The sequence below is a fragment of the Larus michahellis genome, chromosome 3 (assembly GCF_964199755.1).
Source record: "Larus michahellis chromosome 3, bLarMic1.1, whole genome shotgun sequence".
NCBI classification, from domain to species: domain Eukaryota; kingdom Metazoa; phylum Chordata; class Aves; order Charadriiformes; family Laridae; genus Larus; species Larus michahellis.
The window spans coordinates 104,719,305-104,740,604 of record NC_133898.1 but is presented as its reverse complement, the minus strand read 5'-3'; the positions used below and the strand labels follow the sequence as shown (position 1 = coordinate 104,740,604).

The 21,300-nt window shown below is 39.6% G+C and overlaps 1 protein-coding gene across 1 annotated transcript in view; it reads right to left on the bottom strand.

Moving 5' to 3' along the window:
* Positions 1-21,300, bottom strand: part of BMP5 (bone morphogenetic protein 5) — a 56,201-nt gene that overhangs the window by 16,426 nt on the left and 18,475 nt on the right. Inside the window, exons 2-3 of the mRNA XM_074581582.1 lie at positions 16,020-16,212; positions 9,927-10,075 (exon numbers count right to left, since the gene is read on the bottom strand). Coding sequence (XP_074437683.1) covers positions 9,927-10,075; positions 16,020-16,212 — 342 coding nt within the window. The remainder of the gene's footprint in view (positions 1-9,926; positions 10,076-16,019; positions 16,213-21,300) is intronic.

The window sequence follows — 21,300 nt, the reverse complement described above, 5'->3', positions numbered from 1 at the left end:
GGGACACAGAGGTCCTTTAGACGGGAAGGTACGGGCACAGGCACCGCATCGGGGCGCCTGGGGATTCTTCTAAACCGACTGGAAAAGTTTGCTACGCGGGCGGCGGAGGAGCATCTGCCTCACAAACCGTATAATACCGTTAACTCAATCATCCTGAAAAAGAACTTGCAAATAAGCATAGGAGTAAACCTTATAGAAATAAGCATATAGGTTTCCTTTTCAAACACAAACTTACAGTGGCTGCACGCCAGAGTCTATATTTCTTAGAAAAACTCTATCACTGGCGTAAATGAAAGAGGCAGTTTGATTTGTGGTTAAAGTAGTTTCCATTCTACTTCCACTGTAACAAATGTATTAATTCAGCTCAGACTTCCTCCTTCTGGCAGCCCTTTTGCAGTAAAAAGAGAAATTAGAAGTTCCAGCCAAATACCATACCTTGAACTGACCCACTTCAATACATAAACACTTTTACAACATGTTTATTCAGGTGTAGCACTTTAAATTGGTTTAAGATGTTTCCAGTGACAGAGAGCCCCGCAAAGGCAGGAGAAGAACTGAGAAAGTTAGCAGTTATGGAGCAGAGTAATTGGCAACATATTCTGAACAATTTTGATAATTACTTTTTTGACTGCAAGGGAAAACTATATTTGTTGAAGCTTCTGATTTCATTTAAAATGGCTTTTTAGTCTTGTGTTTCTTTAATTCTTCTATTCATGTGTTTGAGTTACTATTAAATAATTCAGTAACATTAATTTCTATATGTTCCAATCTTCTCCTGCAGGTCAGATACGAAAAACTGTACAGACTATTCTCTATTCATTGCAACATGGACAAACTAGCCTCTTACCACAAAGTTCCAAGTTTCCCCTCATTTCTAGAGGGAATATTTTTACTATTTTTCTTTATTTTTTGTTCCAATGACTTTCAGAATTTTAATTTTATCTGTAAAAGATTAATACCTTACTGGTGGACATTTTAAGAATACTATTAGATTTATATACTGAGGGCTGTAAAGATGTGTGGAGGTTTTCTGAATTTAAATCGAGGTTCTCTGAATTTACAATGGTGGATATTGTGTGCGAAGCAAAATATCCTTCAAACCAATGTGAACTCCCTTTAAAATAACTTTTAATATTATTAAGTTTCCTCTGGGTTTCCTTTAGACTTGAGCAATGAGATGGCTATTAAGATTCCACAAGTTAAGGCTTACTTGGTTATTCAGGGTATAGAGATATACTATAAAAAATTAATCCTGTAACCCACGGCTTTTTTACACACAGAAACAGCTTATGTGACTTTATTCCTTTATTTGCTTGATCTTTTAAGCAGCCAACGTGAGGTTTTAGGACCCATTTGTTCAATTCCGGAATGGTATACGCACTGAATCCGCTTCTAGGAAAACTTTTATTGACTTCTGTGGGTCCATCATTAAACTTTTCTCTCTCGGTTTATCATATACCTTAGCTTAACTGCAACTTTCAGAAGACAACGCAATCAAAATATACACTGCCCTTGAGACGCTATATTTCTTTCGAGGAGGATCTCTGAACCGTTTAGTTTGGAAATTCAAACCACATATGTTGCGTCCATTTTAGGTTGCTTCTGTGCAAAAGAAGGTTTGCATTTACAGAACCTCTATTATCCTTTATTAAAAAAAAAAAAAAGTAAGCGTGTGGGAGATTTCCTTCAGTCTAAGGACACAAAGCTTTGCCCCTTCCTGAACAGGAGGTATTTTAAAGTATCCTGCTTCAGAAATGCGTCAAGCTTTCTGCCACAGCAGTAGCTCCGTCTGTGTGCTATGGCCTTGTTAGGTAGTCCTCACCTTTGTCCGTAATGTGGATTTCAGAATACAGTAAGAAAAATCTTACCCTAACCTGAATTGGCCTTTGTAGCAAGACGCATTCATTGGCTTCATTTTTAGTAAGTGGTTTTAGTCTATCATTTCTCGTAAGCATTTAGAAAACTGTTGGCTTCAATGACAACTGAAAATCCATGTCTCTCGAGCATGCAGTTGTTCCATACTGTGGTGTTAGAGCAGTATTTTCTAAAATCAGCTGAATGACTCAGGCTGACCTGCTTAACTCCATCTTCCCTCGGAGCTTCAGCCACATGAAACTGGTAAAACCAAACCAGCAAGGTGTATCTCTCTGCTTCTCTTGAGCATCTTTGACCAAGAATTGAACGTGGCCAAGCATTCTGAAAAACGTGTTTGGGTTTATACTTCCATTGTATCTTTAATTCTGAGGATTTCAAAGATTTTTCTTCAGACTTTAGAAGAAAAGAAGAAACTGTAAGAAACCAGCAGTCAACTAGCGTCTGCACCACTGAACCTAACCACTGCAGATGCCCCTACACCTAGAAAAAACAAATAAGCATAACAGATGGATTTACTCTGTGCGGGGACAGTCCAGAGCCTTTGTATTCCTCACATTCTGGCATGCGCTTCTCAGTCCTGCTATGATAATTTATTATCTCTTCTCCATATTGACAGGTATATTTGGAGACTAAGACTTATTTAAAGCATTATGTTCCAAATATGCTGAACTCCTTAGTCCTTATTCATATCATTTTGAGTCTTTGGCAAGATGCATTTGTTTGACTTGGCATTTAAACATTTTTGGCTTTTATTCTATTTGATAGTAAAGTGCCCTTAGCAGTTTGCATAAAAGGTTGTGTGGAAGTGCTGGTTTGACTGACTGAACTGAATGAATATTATTTGCCTTTTCACGTTCTGTCCCCTTATAATAAAGGAATTGCTGCTGCAAAAATAACTGTGAAGCTCAGCTGATAAAAAGGTGCCACTCCAACAATTCCAATGATTTTGCTCTTTTTTTTTTTTCCCAACAGGATAGGAATAGCACTCAGGATCATAACTGTGGACCTATTTGCTGTGTCACTATGTCCATTTTTCTGGTGGGACACGCAGTCGTATCATACCATTGTTTTCATGAACTGATCAAGTTCCATCTTAAAAGTTCATTTTCCCCCTCAGCTGCTCCAAATGGAAAGGCAAGAGCTCTTCAAGCTTTCAATAACAATCTGTCTCACAGTCCTGACCCGGAGAAATCCCCTCGTTTTTCATGACATTCAGAAAGCTGACTTCTTCTGAGATCGCCAGTGTGGATGCCAATGACAGTGGTAAGATTTGTGACTTGGCTGTCTCTCCTCAGGCAGTATATATTTTATGTAAGGCATTGAGCAGACACTAATTTTGCAAGAGCTTTCAGCCATTATGCATCTTGGCCAGATTTACACTGGCAACACAGGACAATGAGTGATTCCAAGATCCATTATTTTGTCCTGAGTCATCGAACTGCAGCAAACCACTCATTTTGTTATGAAAAACAAGCACTTATTTACTTTCAAAAGTGTTCAACAAGCCACAAAACACATTTTATAGATTAACCACGACTGCTAGGTCACAGTAGTTATTTTGGTAATAATTTTATGTATTTGTAGATTGAAATGAAAACTTTAGTGATGTTGAGAATTCATTTCTGGTTTGCTGAAAAAAAAAATTTCCAATGCCACACCTATGGTTTCATCCTTATGGGGAGTGATATCTGAAATGAGGATTGGGAAAGGCCTTTTGGAGAAAGATCCTGAGTCTTTCTGAGGTCCAATAACATCTAATATTTGAGCAAAAACTGTCCTGAGGCTCTGAGTCTGAAAGCTCGCAAAGTAGTTTCCAAAATTAGATAGAAAGTTGTGTGGTTTCTCATGCCTGAACAGTGCTCTTGAGAGCAATGTGACTTCAGAGAAGCAAAAGAATTGAAGTAGAGTTTGGCTACCAAAGCTTAAAGGAAGGCTTATTTAAAAAAAAAAGGAGGAGAGAAAACCTAACAACGTAAATGTAATGGTCCATATATGAGACATCCTCAACACTCTGACTCCAAAGTATTTTATACTGTCTCTATTGTATCATCTACATAAACTGTTACGCAAACTTTTCCTCTGGTGGACACATTTATCTGTATCAACATAAAACATGCTTTTGAAACAAGCTCAATGTGTTTTATTAACTCTTCTGCTCCTTGGAGGCTTTAAGGAATTCTGAAAAATGGGTGGTCTTGGATGGCCTGCTCTGCATTTCCTAGGCTTCATAGCTTTAGTCAAAACTAAAGATTTAGCTTTTGTTTTTAAAATTTTACATTTTGTTGATTTGATTCAGTTCAGCTGAAGGAATTTTACATGTCCTTTTCTGTTGATTTTGGTTTTCACAAAGCTCATGAAGAAAGCACTTGGGAATACGTGAGGAACCATGGTATGCTGCATAATGTGGCAGTACCATGTATGCTTACACAAAAAATCAGATGTAATCATACACAAATACACTTGCTAAGTACTTGATTTATCCTTACAATTTAATGTACTTAAACTGTGAAGGGTTTGCAGAAGTCCTAGGGCTTTTCTGCACAGTTTAAAATGTGTTCAGGAAGACAATAAACCAAGGAAAGATTAAATTAATTGGTCATCCACCAAAGAATAAAATGGATAAAAGCCTTCTGAATGAAATGGAGCACAAATACCTTCATCTCTAAAATAGTGGTGCTGAGAAGCAGATGTGTCCTTCATCTGTCTGGGGAGCAGGGTGGAGGGGGAGTTGCACAGCTGTACAGCCAGGACCACTATGCACCAGTATGCACCAGTAAGCAGTGGTGGCAGGAGAAGGGGCAGGAGCCCATCTCACCTCCCTGACCTTCCTGCTTCAAGTGTGCCCTTACTAACAAAAGGTGCGTTCACATTGCTCGCCGCAAGCAGACACATGAAAATGCTGACTGTATTTCTGACCCGGCTGGAAACAGGGGTTACACCTATCTGAGTAAATTACAGCATGGCCAGGAGCTCTCCCAAGCGCTGGAGCTGGATCATCTGATCTGCTCGGGGTGGGAGGGTGCTCCTGGTGCACTTATGCCCTATGCCAGCTCCACCGCGGAGTCCCCAGCACCCCCAAGGCAGTGCTGCAGGGACCTCTGCCGAGGGGCAGCCGCCATGGGGTCACCCCGTTTTGGAGACTCAGAGAGTCATCCCTCCGGCTCGTTTCACACCACAGTGTTCCTGAGCATGTTGAATTTACTAGTGTAACTTTGGCCAAAGTCAGCTCTGAACCAGAACTCATGTAGCTGTACTTAGGCAGTGCTTGAGCCCAAGCTAATAAAACCTGCTGAGGGGCAGGATATATTAGCTCGGGTTCAGTGCTGTGCTAACATGGCTATATGGCTTCCAGATGGCTCAGAATTTAGGCAGAGCTATTGCCTGCCAAAATCCATGTATATATCAATATAAAGATATATATCCTAAATTCCCCCACTGTAAGGACACTAATGAAGGTGAACTCACTCCTGATACTTTGCCTTGTAAATACCAAATCCAAGAGACTTAAATGTAACAACCCTGCAGCATCCTTCAGAGTACCTGATGGCTACCGTGGTCATTTAAGTTAGGTGCCAAGGTTACTTAAAGGGTGGGTGTCAGGAGGATGGGGCCAGGCTCTTTTCAGTGGTGCCCAGGGACAGGACAAGAGGTAATGGGCACAAACTTGAGCATAGGAAGTTCCACCTAAACATGAGGAGGAACTTCTTTACTTTGAGGGTGGCAGAGCACTGGCACAGGCTGCCCAAGAGGTCTCCGTCTCTGGAGACATTCCAAACCCGCCTGGACGCGTTCCTGTGCAACCTGCTCTGGGTGATCCTGCTCTGGCAGGGGGGTTGGACTAGATGATATCCAGAGGTCCCTTCCAACCCCTACCATTCTGTGATTCTGTGGTTCTGTTGACTGGGGAAAACCTTGGGATGAGATTGATAACATTTAGTGTTGTAAAGGTGAGGCCAAGGCCCATGTAAAGTATACAGCCAACCCCCTGAAGAAGCCAGGGTGCTGCCACAGGTTGCTATGGGTTGAAAGCAAGGCAGCCACCCTCTGAGACATAGAGAATGTGGCTGTGCTGCCTCTCTGAAGGCTTTGTAGGGGAAAGGGGTCTTGGAAGGCCCAGGCTGAAAGGAGAGGCTAAAAAAAGAGAGAGTGTGTCTCTTAATGTCTCCCCCATCATCGCTGGAGAAGGACCTCACCAATCCTTCCTGCAGCATGCAGGATTAGGAGCCAAAAGCCCTTCCAGGGGACACATGTCAGAGTGTACCCAAATAAGTGCTGGAGAGAGAACCGGCCTTCCCCTGGCTTCATTTGGATGAAGGAAACCTATTTCTTTCAAGTTTCCCTTTGCTCTGAGGAAAAAAAAAACACCTGAAGTAAGAATCAGAGTCAGGGAGCTGAGGATTCCTGCTGCCTGCCCACCTCAAACAGCAAGAAAACCCAAAGAAGCCTTCCATAGGACTATGTGGTAACAGAAATCACCTTAATCAGCTTGGGCTTTTCAATGTTACCAGCAGTTTCTTCCCCTCTGATGTGCAGGCGGGTGGAAAATAACCAAGAGCTGCAGCAATCTAAGAAAAGGCACTGATCTACATGGCCGTGGGGGCTACCCAAGATCTTGTATTGACAGCTGTGTATTTGGAACTTGTTTTATTCTGTGGACCATCAATAGTCATCGTTACACGTTATCTCCCTCTCCAGTTTTCTGTAGACAACACTAGATTCTCTTCAGCAATGATATAAACAGCAAAAGAAATACTCTTAACAGCTATTTATACTCCTCCAGTAAAAGTGATGTTCAAGCTGCTGCTAACTTCCAATTATAAAAATGTTAAATGTTAATACAAAGGTGCTGATTCACTGGAATATGCTTTAAGTCTTAGCAGACATATGGTGTATATACAGGAAAAGCGTCACATGGAGCTTTTTGAATTGTTTCTGCATCTGCATTGATTTTATGCTGCAATTCATCTAACACCCGCACTTCCATCAGTGTGAAAATGAGCACCTCTCGTTTTAAACACCATGGAGAGTTTTGGTGTCAAAAGGAGGGAATCGGCCAAAAAGGGATGCTGCAGAATGTTGAGGAGACATTAAAAAAGAGAATCAAAAAAACCTGATCCTTAATTTACCACAGCCCCAGGGAAACAGTGCATTATATGTTGACAGCTTCCATATGTGTCATGCAAACCTTTATTCTTACTGTTCAAAATAAAACGTCCCATTAAGAGAAAAAGTCTACATTTCATGCTAAAATGAGGCGTATGATACCAAATACTGTCTTAAAGAAAAAAGAAAACACATTCCAATGTCATGTGGCTTTTTGTACTTTTTCAGCATTTTCAAAGGGGGAAAAGTATGAATTACAACAACCAGCCATTCTTCCAAAGTTGTTTTTATCACACTGTTATATTAAATAGTTACAAATTTTTTTTTATTCCTCATGTAGACATTATTATTATTTATGCACCATCTTCAGGGATCACCAAAGAAATATGTTTATGCGAGTAGTTATCTAAAAAATCACAGAAAAATAACTGTAAGAAAGATTACTGTTAATGGTAATGATAGTATAGTAGCACCCTGGAGTCTCAGTAATTATTGGCACCCCATTTTAAAGGTCCTGTATGAACAAACCTAAAAATTAATATGTATTTAGAGACTTGATTATCCAGGGCCCCAGTGCAGCATGTGAATACCTCAAACAGGGATCCTCTGACTTAGCAGAATCCCATTTAGTTTAATGGTCTGTTGCAATAGAAAGGTTAATGGATCAGGTCTTATCATAAATGTCTCTCCAGTTATGGGGGCAGAATTCCTCTACCTCCCGTAAAGTCAATGGACAGCTGGAGGCCTGAAGAAACCTGCTTCAGACCTGCACGGCCTAAAGTTCACTTGAGCTGAGGGAAGGTTTTTCAGTTGATTTGAACCAGTCTCTGAGTTTTCATAGAAAACTGGTTGGAGAGAAGGTGGGTGGGGTTCCCTGGGTTACAAATTGAGTCCACTACATACTGAGTCATGTATAAAAATTCATGTTCCATCTGTACACAAACATGTCATTCAACTGCTGGTGTTTCTAATAGCTTCCAGAAGTAACAGCAACCCAATAAAAATAATCAAAGCCTTAAGAGCAAAATTGTAAGGGCATGAAAGGATGATTTGCCTTATGTTAAGCTGAAGTGGTATAGCACAGGTTTTCCCTATAGTTTTGAAAACTTTAGTCCCTAGAAGGGCACTCTTCTTGGATGAATAAACTGAAAAGGGAACAGAAAGTGAGGGAAGAGGGGAATTCCCTCCGCACTCAAGCAGCTGTGCTGAGAAATTCAAATAAGTGAGGTGTAGAAGGTAAAGCTGCCTGTGGCTTTGGAATTTAAAATAGAAAATTATCTATCACCTTTCTGATCTTGGGAGTAGGACAGGGGAAATATTTACATAAACTGTTCTTTTACAATTTCTTCAGTGTATTAACCTAAAGGTTTCCATACAAACTTTCCTGCTGTTTACTGAATGGATATAGTTTTGAGGCTAGAACCAACAAATTGCTGGTTCCAGGGTTTCTTAATGAATGCCTTTCATGGATATTTAATTTTCAAGAATTTCTGTATTTGAATCTCCTGGAAAAAAAGTCAAGGATGGAGTTTATTCTGGAGCAGGAAAGCTGGCCAGAAGCCAGCCCACCTAATTTGGATGCCTGACGGAGGTGTCACCTCTCCAGAATTTTAAGGGCTTAAAAATGGCCCCACAAAACCAGGCTGCCCAGCAGAGTTGCTCGTTTTACAGCCTGAGCTCAGGTGTGGTGCCTTTGAAGGCTGGTTGAACGCCGCAACGACGTGGTCTACTTTGCATTGCTGCCTCCCTTTTCCACCGACGGTACTCCGACCGTATAGGCAATATGAAGTGTAAGAGCCGTCCGCTCTGCTTCAAGCCTGCCAACTCCCCTTTTAAGCATCGTGCCTAAAGAAGGATGGGTTTTGCATAACTCTCCAGAAGCCAGAGCACTTGCCGAAAAAGTATGAGAGGCTTTGTTCACAGCCCAGCTGAGCCTGAGGGAGAATTCAGATCAAAAACAATGAGAGAATGTAGCCAGAACAAAGAAAGAAGAAAAAAATATTAATCCTTACACCAGGGTTTCTTCTGCTACTCATTAACATTATGTCAGCTAAGGTTTAGATTAACTAGCATCATAGATCCCTTGACCTCTGACATAAAAAGCTTTTTGACAAGAGCGAGCTAAATCTGAAAGTTTGCCTGTAAAGTAGTATGGATTAAGTGAACCATCACAGGGAAAACAGTATATAAGTCTCTTTTTATTAGTTTCTAAAGAAGTCTAAGTAAAGAACATTTCTTCTAAAAATATTATTTTGCATTGAGATGCATTTTCACTTTTTAATGAAGAGCATAAGTGTGAATAATGTAGTAGCCTAGTAAATTTGTACTAAAAACCCCACAGCTCTGACTTCGGTTTTGATAGTGTTCTTTCTAATTTTCAGCTAATTAAAATTTTCAAGATTTCAAAATTTTATCCCATTTCAAGACAAAAAAGTTTTGAAATTAATTTTTTTTTTTCAAATGATAGAAAACCAATTCCCACGTTACCCTATTGTTAACCTTTCTCCAACATCAGTACCAGTGGCTGTGAGGTACCTCCTGAACTGTCCTGAGGGTATTTTTTATACCTTTCTCCATTCTTCAGCCGAGAAGGACCTTTAGAAACTTTCTGAATCAAAAATTCTACAAATCTGCTTGAGTTTCATTAATGTGATCATCGGTGGAAGAACAGTAAAATAGAACTTCATTTTGTATGTAGGAGATTTTATCCCAAACTTCATTTAATTTAACTTGATTCAGTTAGCTTTATAATTGCCATATTCTACAGAATTAAGAGTAATAGAAAGCTCACAGACTATAGCTACGGCAGGATAAGACTTGTGTTCTTTGCTTATAAGCTCTCAGTGAATTTTCACCCGGTCAAGTTAAAAAACACCCCTCCAGAAAAGGTTCCCAGCGCGAGATGACAAGAGTGTATACAGCGATATGATCTGCAGTTATGATCTTACCATCCCCGGTTTCAGCGCAGAGTTGCAAGCCCAGATTGTTCTGTGGATTAATCACCCAGTGATTGCTGGTCACAGTAATGTCAAACACAAACCAGCCCACGTCAGAAGCTTGAGCCTTTCTTGTGTCTAACAGGAACAAGTCTGCATCCCTAAGTTAAAGAAAAAAGAGAGTTAAGGCGTTCAAATATTATTATTATATTTTATTCTTAGTTTCCTTGCTGACAATGACTTCCTGGAGTCCAAATGAATAATCCTTTGACATAGCCTCATCAGGACACAGTACAGCATGTGCTGTAGCGAACATGTAATTGTTAAGTATAATACAGGTATTTCCCCTGAGAGGCCTTTCTGAAATGAGTCTCAGCATGTGAGAACTACAGCTCTGGAAAATCTGAAAAATCCAGCTTCCTGATATAAATACACAAAATATGTAGTTGAGGCTGTGTATAAAGGATTCATCTTTCAGCACTAGAATATCGCAGGAAGATTAACTTTTATAAACCATTCCGTGTAAAAGACAAAAAATGTCAAAATCACGTTCCAATTTCAACTAAAATTCAAAGGCATAGTGTCGCTGAAAAAATCTGTTATTAATAACATATGACAGCAGCTATATCATATGTCATGAATAGATGACGGTTCAGACAGTTTCATATTAGTACAGATGTTTAGAAAATAAGTCTCTGTATCAAAGTAGAAATTATATATCTATTCAATAATGTAATTATTACATTTTAACCCTCAGTTCCCTGGTATATTCTCAAATTTGTTCCCATGAAATCTTCCAGTAATTCGGAAAGGCTGCTCGGAAGAGTTAGTATAATTGTGTTACTAAATGTTTAGTATGGATCGTTTATTTGTTCTGTTTTCACATATCTCCTGACAGAATTGGTTCCAGAACCACATCTGTATTACAAATAATTTACTGCAATGACCACACTAAACACAAGATATTTAACTCTCATCAGTTTCACTTTAAATGCTTCTACAAAGCAGCATGCATTATTAAAAACCGTTTTCACCATTCAGCCTTTTAAACCTAATCTATAGCTGTAGAAACCTATTTCTTTTCTGCCATAAATAGTAATCAAAACAATAATATAAAAAAAAAATATTTTATTCTAAATGACTGTCTAAGTTAACTAAAGTCAGTCTTGGCTTACACAGACCTTGGAATCGTATCGTTACCTTACAGACAGCATGAATATGTGCTTAAAGAGGTAAGACAGACAGAAATAATAGCCTTTTTGTATAAAAAATGGATTTAAAATTAAATGGTTCTGTCACTTAATTGCTTAATCGCACCAACATCATGGGAAGTTACTGTCTTATCTAGACTTAACATTGTAAATGCACTTTGAAGGTCTGATACTGGAAAAAAAATCTCATGTAGCTCTCGAAATTGTGGTTATTCAACACTCAGGAAAATAAGACCAAATGAGCTATGACAAGCAGATGTTTACTTACATGTGAGAAATATCTGCAGAATCAGGTTAAAGAGCTCAGAAATTATAAAGGAGGGGTTGTTGGTTTTGTTTTTTTTTTTTAAGAATAAGCAAAAGAAAATTGGAAGGGCTTTCTTTCAAGTAACTTTTTTTTCTTCTGTTAAAGGATAATCTTTTGCTGGGCTCTTTTCACTTCCATTCTAGTAGAACTATGCTAATGACCACACAAGGAGAAAACATACGCTTTCCCTCTGGAGCTAACATGAAAACAGTCTTACAATTCAAAAGAGCCTGACCTGTTATGCTAGCACTGAACAAATTAACAACGTACCACAAGCTCATAAATAGTACTCCCTAGAGTCCTAAATGCCAACTTTCTTTCTCTAATAAGCAGTTTTATCGGAATTTGAAGATGAAAAGTTTAATTCTAAATGTGACAGTCTTTAAGATGTTTATTTATAAATATTTCTTGTATCATTCAGTAGATTTAATAGAAAGCTGTAACATTTTTTGGAATATAAAATATTACAATGTCACAGTGCTATAATTTCGCATTTGTCTTGTCTCCTCCTAGAATACCTAATTGTTTTCCCATATAGATTCTTTCAGCTACAAAGTTCGCCGGGACTGATATGAAATGTTCTCAAAAGTCAGGATGCACAATGTCTCGTAAGTCAATTAAGAATAGAGCACTCCTCATGGTACAGTCCAGAAACCCCTATAAAGGACAAAATTCCCCCGTGGGTCTCTCCTCAGTGTGACTTTAGTCATTTGTACTGCAGCAGAAACTGACACCACAGGATCTTTGGCATTGATATGTCAGCCTTCTTGTCTGCCTTCCTATAAGCATAGTGATCTGGCTAAGGTAATAGACTCAAAGAGGTAGATGGTTCTTACCCATTAACTCAGCAAATGAACCAAAAATTAGTTGTAGGCACCTAGAGAAAACTAGAACTGATTCTCGATAGCAGAACAGAGAAAATGTCTCTGGACCAATGCTAATGATTTAGGCCACGTAACAGCTATTTACTACAGAAATTCAAAGTATTCATCAGGAAAAAAAAACAACCAACTTTTTTCACAATTAATGTAAACACAGGGTGAAAACCTGCCCCCTGAGAAGGCAGTGAGAGATCTGGGATCAGGATTTCCCCCATTGGCTGGTGTAATTCACTTAAACTTCTCATCACATTTTGTAACATTTTTAATTTTAAAATTTTCCTTTATTCTGTGAAAAGAAAAAAATGATCACACTTAAATTGAAAACCAGCTGCGAATTTTGGCTCCAATTTTAAAAAATATTTCTATTTAAAATATAGCCCACAACACATAATAAAAAAGTAAGGCATTATGTCGTAAATAGCCTGAAATGCAACAGTGAACACATTCAGACAGAATACAGCTGATTGGCTTTACCTTTATGGAGGCTGTTTAAGTTTAGTGATCTCAGTCTGGTCCCAAACGGCCAGTTGTCTACAGCAGAAATGCTACCACAGTCAGGAATTTCAGCGAAGAGGCTGCGGGCATAACGTCTAAACAAGTCTGGATCTCCTGGGTCACTTAAGGAAGTAAAGGTGGAATAAACCACCTATATGTTCCTTGAAAACCAGCGAAGTTTTCGACAAGATCAAATCATGATTACTCTGTAACAGGCCATCCCCATAATGCTGCTTCACCTCTTGCCTCATTCCAGGAAGCTGCTGTAGTATCTTAATACCACTTGAGGATTCCCTAATGCGGGAAGAATCCTTGGGGTTCAGTTAAATTAGTGGCTAGCTGCCACCAGATCATGAACAAGGATTTGGCCTGTTGGACTACATTACTTTCCTCATGAGAAAAGATGCGGGTAGGAGTACATTGGCAGGGCTGCGTAGGAAAGTCTGCCTTGCCATAGGCTGTGCTTTACACACTTACTTAGAACAAAGAGAAAACTTCAATCCCAGACTGTCGTTTCAGCAAACTCTGAGCGAATTCAATACACACACGCTTCAGCAGCCATGCTGACAGAGAGACAGAAAAATGTCCAAGACTACAACATAATCCTTAGTCTGCAACTCAGAAACCCTAAACCCTGAGTGCTCCTTGCCTGAAAGCATGGCAGGGCTGCATTTGGCTTTGCAGAGCCCTGTCAGACACCCACGTCTCCTGTTTAGAGCAAAGAAGGGTGGAGGAGCAGGGTCTAACACAGCAGTTTTGCTGTGGTGTGGAGCTACTAAGGAGTGTGGGACATTATGAAATCATAGAATCACAGAATGGTTTGGGTTGGAAGGGACCGTGAAAACTATCTAGTTCCAACCCCCCTGCCATGGTCGGGGACACCTCCCACTAGCCCAGGCTGCTCACAGCCCCATCCAGCCTGGCCTTGAACACTTCCAGGGATGGGGCACCCACAGCTTCTCTGGGCAACCTGTTCCAGTGTCTCACCACCCTCACTGTTCTCTCACCCTCACATTCTGCAGTTGCAGCTTCTGCAAATTTTGCACTTAAAATCTCATGTACGTATGTACAATAAATCTGAAGTGACAAAGTCAAGAATAACACTAAGTCCAGGCCCCAAAGCAAAAGCTGTGGCTTTATTGCCAAAAAAAAAAAAAAAAAAAAATTCTTGGGAAAAGTACCTTGTTTCTAATTTGAACAGTGATGAGCTTGTGGTCTTCTCCCATCCTGTCCCACTGAGGCATTTGCCCCTATACATTCCATATATGAGTAAAGACTGGAAAAATCAACAATAGGAGGGAAACGTTTAGTCTACATCTGAAGTTTCTGGTGAAATCAAATGGGTGGTATATCGTTGCATGTCCCCCTTTCTATCATCATGCTTCCATTAGAGGACATGGTCTTTTATGTTTGTAAATGGAAATATAAAACATTTATAAATTTGTGTTTATGTATTGAAGGAAATCAAGAGCATTCTTTAACAAATTTCACAAGGACAGGTGTCATTTTAACAAGTCAGATCATATTAAAGTGTGATCTTGCGTCACAGTAGTAAGCAGGTTTTTCTCTCTCTAAAATAGAACAGAAATCATTTACTGGGAAAACATTAAAAAAAAAACAAACACCACCAAAGCCCAAAAAAGAAAAACATCAAATGGATTAGAAAAACTAACTTTTGCCATTAGTTCTTAAAAAAAAATAAAAATCTGTTGTGTTTGCAGGTGAACAGCTTGCATCATCCTAGCCTTGACCTGTGCTCTTTAAAAAGACATGTTTTGTTCCTTCCCATTGCATTCCTTCCTACGGGAAGTTTCTTTTAGAAGCTATATCAAAAGAATTTTTCCAAGCTGAAGGCAGAGGTAAAAAAAAAATCCCGCACTGTCTTATTCCTGCCCAAATTTACTAAAATGGCAGAAGGTATTCTGGAAGGATGAGCGCTTTCCCTCCTGTTGGTTCTGCTCCGTTGTTACAAAACGACTCCCTGTTTATAGCCATAAAATTTTTACAGCTTGATGTTCAGAGATCTCACCTGGAAGGTACAGGCTCAAGCTTCTGTGTGCAGAAAAAGAGATTTGAACTCTGGCCCAGCCTTCGAGCTAACTGTTGATGGGGCATTTATTTCCCCCAGAGTACTCTGCGAGTTTAGGCTGCCATTTTCTTTGCTTTTGCTAAACATGCCCAGGATAGAAATATTTTATCTGTTCCAAGATGAGGGAGAGTTTTTGTTTATCTCAAAACAATCCCTTTTTCTTCCACTTTTCTGAGAATAGACACATGCCGATTTAATTTCAAAACCCAAATTTTGGGTGTATGTAGCTTTTCGCAGAAGCATATCAGAATTGCTGCTGGTTTTTAATGAGATTTTTCAGGTATTTAGCTAGTTTGCCTGGTGAAATCTGGTCATTTATTTACTCGGGTCTTGCAGAGCCTTGGAAATATGTCACACACAGAGCTCTGCAAGCTCTGCATCATGCCATGACATCACGCCTTTCAGGATACCGTACAACTAGGAAAAGCTCAGGGAAGGAGGCAATGAGGATGACATGGAAAGACTCCTGTACAAAAGACCGTTAAGTAGATTAGGACCTGAAAAAGAGGTATTTGAGGAAGGATGTTGTAGGGACCTACAAAATCATGAAGACTATGGAAAAGTTCAGGTTTAAAGATTTGCTCACGTGTAAAGTCATATTTGTTTTAATTATCAGTTATAGTGAGATGCATGTGTTAAATGTGCATATGTCATCTTAAAGTCAGCACACGATTTCATCTTTTAATTTCATTCAGCACAATATTAAAACACATCCCAAAAAACCCATGCTCGTTCAAACGTGAACAAAGTTGAACATTTTATCTGCCTTTAAAAGAGCTGAACGAATCTTGGCTGGTAGTACCTCAGCATCAGCAAATGGTGCATTTCCCAAATTCAGACACTTAGACTGTACACAGGACTCCACCATTTGCTCCCTGAGAACACGAACCCTCACCCGCTCTGTGCATGGGCAGATTATATTTGGTGACATTGGGCATGTAACTCTCCATAAGCCTGGAATAAATCACACTGAAGATAAGTTTTATTCTTGCTCAGGATTTGCTGTCGTGGTAGCAAAGATGCCTTGCCAAGGGTATGCTTATGATCAGCTATTGTCTCCCTGCTTGAGACAGAAACACGAGACATGATTCAAGACGTGATACGTTCATGCCAAGAGGGTACCTGTTTGGGTACTCCTTGATGATCTGATATATGCTAATCTGAATTGTTTCGTTCTCAAAGCGGCTGTTGCTTCGGTCTTTGTATATCCGGAATTCGGCTGCTGTCACTGCCTCTCCGTGCGGGATTTGAGTAAGGTCAAAGCGAAACTCTTTGTAGTGCCTTCGCTGGTGGGAGAAGTCCTTGTCCCTTTCAACTGTGAGAAAAAGAGTTGAATGTAAATTAAAGAGGTGAAGCGAATGCCCATTTCCCATGATTAATGGAGCGTTCCCTGTGCTTGGGAGTAAACAAACAGGACAATATAAAACTGTGCAAATAATAAAACCACAAGCCCAGGCATACTTCCAGTTAAAGGAAATTCCACCAGCCCAGTGTCTTCAGTTCAAAAGGAAAAAAAACCTCGGTGGCTTTTATACAAATTCCAGAAGCCAGAGTGGAAAGAATATCAAAAAAAGCTGAAAGAGGGCATGTTGTAAAGTAACTAGAAATATGGACAAACCAAAAACTGCAAAAGGATTTAGGACTTCACTGTAGCCATAAGCACATCAGTAGTAATGTCAGAGCCATAGATGACTTTGGAAAACACTAATTGCTGCAAATAACCAGGCAGATGGGAGGAATGCTGCTCATTTCCACTTAACGTAATAAATTCTGAAGTGGTACTAAAATGCACTGTGACAACTATATATTTAAGAGGTAGTTACATCATATAAATTAACACACGTTGTACTCTAATGGCATAAGCGTCATCTTGCCAGTGGTCAGAAGTAGGAGCCATGAATCAGGGCTGAGAGGTTCTGGCAGCCCAGCGGCAAAGGGAGCACCACTCCTGGCATGAGAAGTCCCCTCAGACCTGCTGTAGGTGGGCAGGTGCGGCTCCCACCGCTTCCGATACTGCCACAATTTCAAATAAAAAAGTTAACCTCATCATTGCTTAATTCAGGATTGCACAAGAGTTTAAGGCAGAGCAAACAGAGGATTTTAGTTTGAGTTTACAACTGATCTGGGGCTAATTCCACTGTCTGCTGCTGTTCTGACCCTGAGTTAGGAGCAACTTTTGCAACATGTTTTGACGTGGCAAGGGAACCTACAGGCCACAGTACTGGCTGATGACCATTTTATGGGATTAATACTTCAGATTCTACGGATGTGGAAAGGAAAATGATCCATGGTTTCCACTGCCACAGAGTGCAATGTATCATTGACTGGTGAAGCAGCCGCGCTCTGCAAGAAGAGAGAACTTCTCACTTCTGGAGAAGTTCCACCTGCCTCGTGAGATAGGTGCTTTGCTTTACTGCTGATGGACAAAGGCTAAACCGCTCAGAGCTGGGATTCGGTTTGGATAACCAGCTAAACGTCTATGGCTGCACCCAGCTCCACTAAATGCTCCCTCCTATAACCCCTGCTCTTTTATTGCATTTTAGTATTAACAGTCCTCGGATCTGAGGAAGGAATAACGTCAGCTCTGAAACAGTGCATATTTAGATGACTAAATGTTACATGCATGTGTGTGTTATTACAATATATGTGTATATTTATACTTATATGCTCATGCATATGTGTACGCCTGTGCAATTTCATCTACATAGACAATGCGTATGTGTTTGTATGTGTGTGTAAATACATACATATTTATATATAAACCTGCATATATGTATTATTATAATGTATACGTGGTGTTACAAAATAGAAATGCACTAAAAGAAAAAAAAACATTTGTGGCTTGCCATATAAGGGTAGAGTTACAGATTAAAGTGAGAGCTAATGAAGGAAAAGTATTTACATTATTTTCAGAGCAGTAGTTACTAACTAAGTCACCTGTAGCTAGTCCCTTACAGCACACCTCCCTCCCACCCTTTCAAAAATGTAAACTATCCTTGTTTTCATGAGCACATTTTTTTTTCCAAATGTACAAATCTATGTTGCCTTAAGAACTACCAAAAATAAAATATATTTAGGCTATAAGAAAACACTTCATCTTCAGTGAAAATGAACTTTCTCCTGGCTGACAAAAGGAAAATTGTCTGCTAACTGTGAGGTTTCCTTGGCTCAAGTGCGTATTTAGCTTACATGGGTTTGCCATCGTCCACTGTGTAGAAAAAGTAAAGCAGAAAAGAGGCAGAAGCATGTAAACTGGCTGCTCCGTACCTGAAGATGAATGGGCTGCTACTGAAGAGAAACAGGATACAGGCTATTTAGCAGCTCCACTGCCCGGTTCTAAACTGTGAGATATATACAGAGATCTGACTTGAGGTTTGGGATTTGTTTGCCTTTTTTTTTTTTTTTTTTTTTTTTAATGTCCATGTAAAGCCTTTCATTTTGGAGCGAACTTGGCAGAGATTAGCATATGCAAATGCACTGAACCGGAGAGGATTTTTCTAGTGCAAAGAGTCTGCTCCAAGTTTCTAAGGTTATAACTGAGCATTTCGAAGCTAATGTCGAACAGATATGTCGATAACCTTTAAACGAAAAATATATTAAAGGCAGGCTTGACGTAGCAACCCTTTCTGATATCTCTGGTTAGTATTTGTTCAGCAAGTATTTGCCAGCATTTGTGGGTAACTAAGCACTACTCGCTATGAGTAAGCATTGGAGAATTAGACGCTGAATAAAAGGTTTAAATGCCAGTACTCCTGGCCTGTTTCATTTTTATTTGGGTTTGAAGTTTTCTTTTGTCTAGTTTCTTACAAGTACCTTCTAATTAGTAACACTAGTTGGGAAGCAGCAGTTCTCTCCCTACGTGTTATAGCTTGGACAGAAACCTCTACAATACCCTGCGGCAGCATCGGTGGGGTTCTCTCAGGACCACTCACAACTGCTGAAAGAATACTGATAGACACTTCCTGACAAGCCCAAAATGAGTTATTACAGCTCACACAGATAGTACTTATCTGTGTTTCCATGTATACCCGGGGAAGAGACAGCACTGCCATCTGAAAGGGACACAAGTTCAAAATTCCCTGGGGTCGAGACAGCATTCCCAGGCCGGCCAGGACTTGGGAGCAGCAGCCCGCAGAAATGAAGGGCTGTAGGAAACAGGCACCAGACACCGTGGAAAACCCTGAGTCCAGGGAGGTCCCGCTCTCCACAAAGAAGCCAGAATCTCAAACTGCAAATTTCAGTCAGCCAATGGTAAAAACAATTTTTAGAAATCTAGACAAGTTAAGATCTTGCATTACATAGCAGCTGAAAAAAAGCAGTGGCTGTGATGTTGCAATATTAACTAATGACTAGAACAATAGCCAAGTTATAAAGCAAAATGTTATTTAATGATATCAAGCATTTTAATACCAAAATACTATACACAAGTTTTGATCTTTTCTTCATCTTATAAATGCCATTTCGGGGGAGACTGTGAATGCTCAGTGGGGTATCTCTCGGGTCCTTTATCCTGCTGAAATGGCATGAAGTGCAGAGGGGAGCACCACGTCTCAAGTATTTTTATTTCACATGTGCGAGCTTTTCAACACTGGCAGCCCAAAAAACACAGGTTAAGATTTTTAAGTGTTCAGTTCTTCCAGAGCGTTCTCGTGTCATTCCAGCTCTGCTCAGCTCATCTGCCAAAACGCACCTCTGTGGGACCGATCACAGCATCTAAAAACTGGTTGACCAGAAAATCAGGAAGCCCTTTTTTAACCATCGGAGGAATATAATTTTTCTAAGTAAAAATAACTGGAATATTATGGTCGGTGCTAATTACAACAAAATTCTTCATTTGCCTTCATTGATCAGGATTCTTAGCATCAACTTTTTAAAATGTTATTTTTGTGCCACCTGAGCCTAATATATTCAGCACTATGGTTACATCAGACGAACCATGGCTCAGGGGAATATCACAAACACCTGTGTGTAACATGGGAAAGAACGATATTTTCCACCCATGTGGCAAACTGGTGAAATATTCATACTGTATTAACACCAAGCCCAACGCTAAGAAGAATGAAGACAAATTTATACCAAAAAAAGATATTTTGGAAAAAAAAAAGGGCCATCCTTTACACCACGAGAAAATATCATGCACTGATTTTCATTAACAAAAGTATTTGTCTTCTGGAAAAAAAATTACAAAACACATTTATGGATGGACAGTATAAGTAATTGGTATTTTAACAATTCAGCTATAAATGTCTGGTTAACTGAGCTTAAAAAATGTAAAATGTGCTAGCAATGAGTTTAGGTCATAGCGCATGAGGGACTATTAGAAGTGCTGTTTCATTAGCGATTAGCTCCCCGCTGATGCGCGCTTTGCTTTTCCTGAAGTGGTTGGTAGGTGGTGACACGTAGGGAAAGTGAAAGCTTCTTTGGCAAACTGGGGAACAAACCAAAGATCCGTTGGAATAAGCTGAGTTTACAATTTGCGAACCCGGGATTCTAACTGGATGCACGACTAGTGAAGCCTCCCTAATCAACTTGATGTCACTGTTTAACTACTAAATATACACGCCAAAGAAAACCAGAGGGCCTTACAGACTGTGTAAGCATAAGGTGCCATTTACGCTACTCTAGCTGAATTTCACTGTTTGACTCCGAATTCTTTGTATAAACACTAAGTAAACGAGTCGGTTTTAATCACTTCAAGGTGATAAAGGTTTCAGTAAGCTGATACACTACAAACGACACTCGTTTACATCTTGAATATAATGAAATGATAGTTTATCTACAGTGAACACTTGTGGTTATCTGACCAAAACAGGTCAAAGGTTCCAGGCGTTTTCTCCTGAAATTACTCAGTGCTGCCTCAAATGACTGATAATTGAAAGCAGAGGCTGGAAATATCAAATGTGGTAGGTGACAGATAAGCAACAGATTAATGCAAGTACTCTGTTACAGGACACTAAAAGGTCAGAGGCCCTAGGAATTAGCTATTGTGCTACTGTGAAAAGACAGACATCAAATAGCTGTTTACCTCATTCTTGCTCTTCCTTCCAACATGCAAATTCTAGAAATGCATTCTCTCTTCTGCTATTAGACTATTCAAACTGACTCACTTTTTACAAAATAAGGCAACAAATGTTTTGTAGGGTGCATGGATAGGAGAAAAGATGTGATCCTAGACCAGAACAAAAGATTTTTTTAAAAAAAAAACCAGCTCTGCTAGGTGTAACTATTTTAATGAAGTGCATCAGAGAGAAGTTATGAAGCTCATTCATCAGAACATCGTTCTCAGTTGAGGAGAGCAGATAACAGATTTTTAAAGATGTCTTTTAAAGCTTAGACTTCAAGTAAAGTTTAGACTTTTACACTGTAGAAAATTAACATTAACTTCAGAAACTTAGATTAAGCT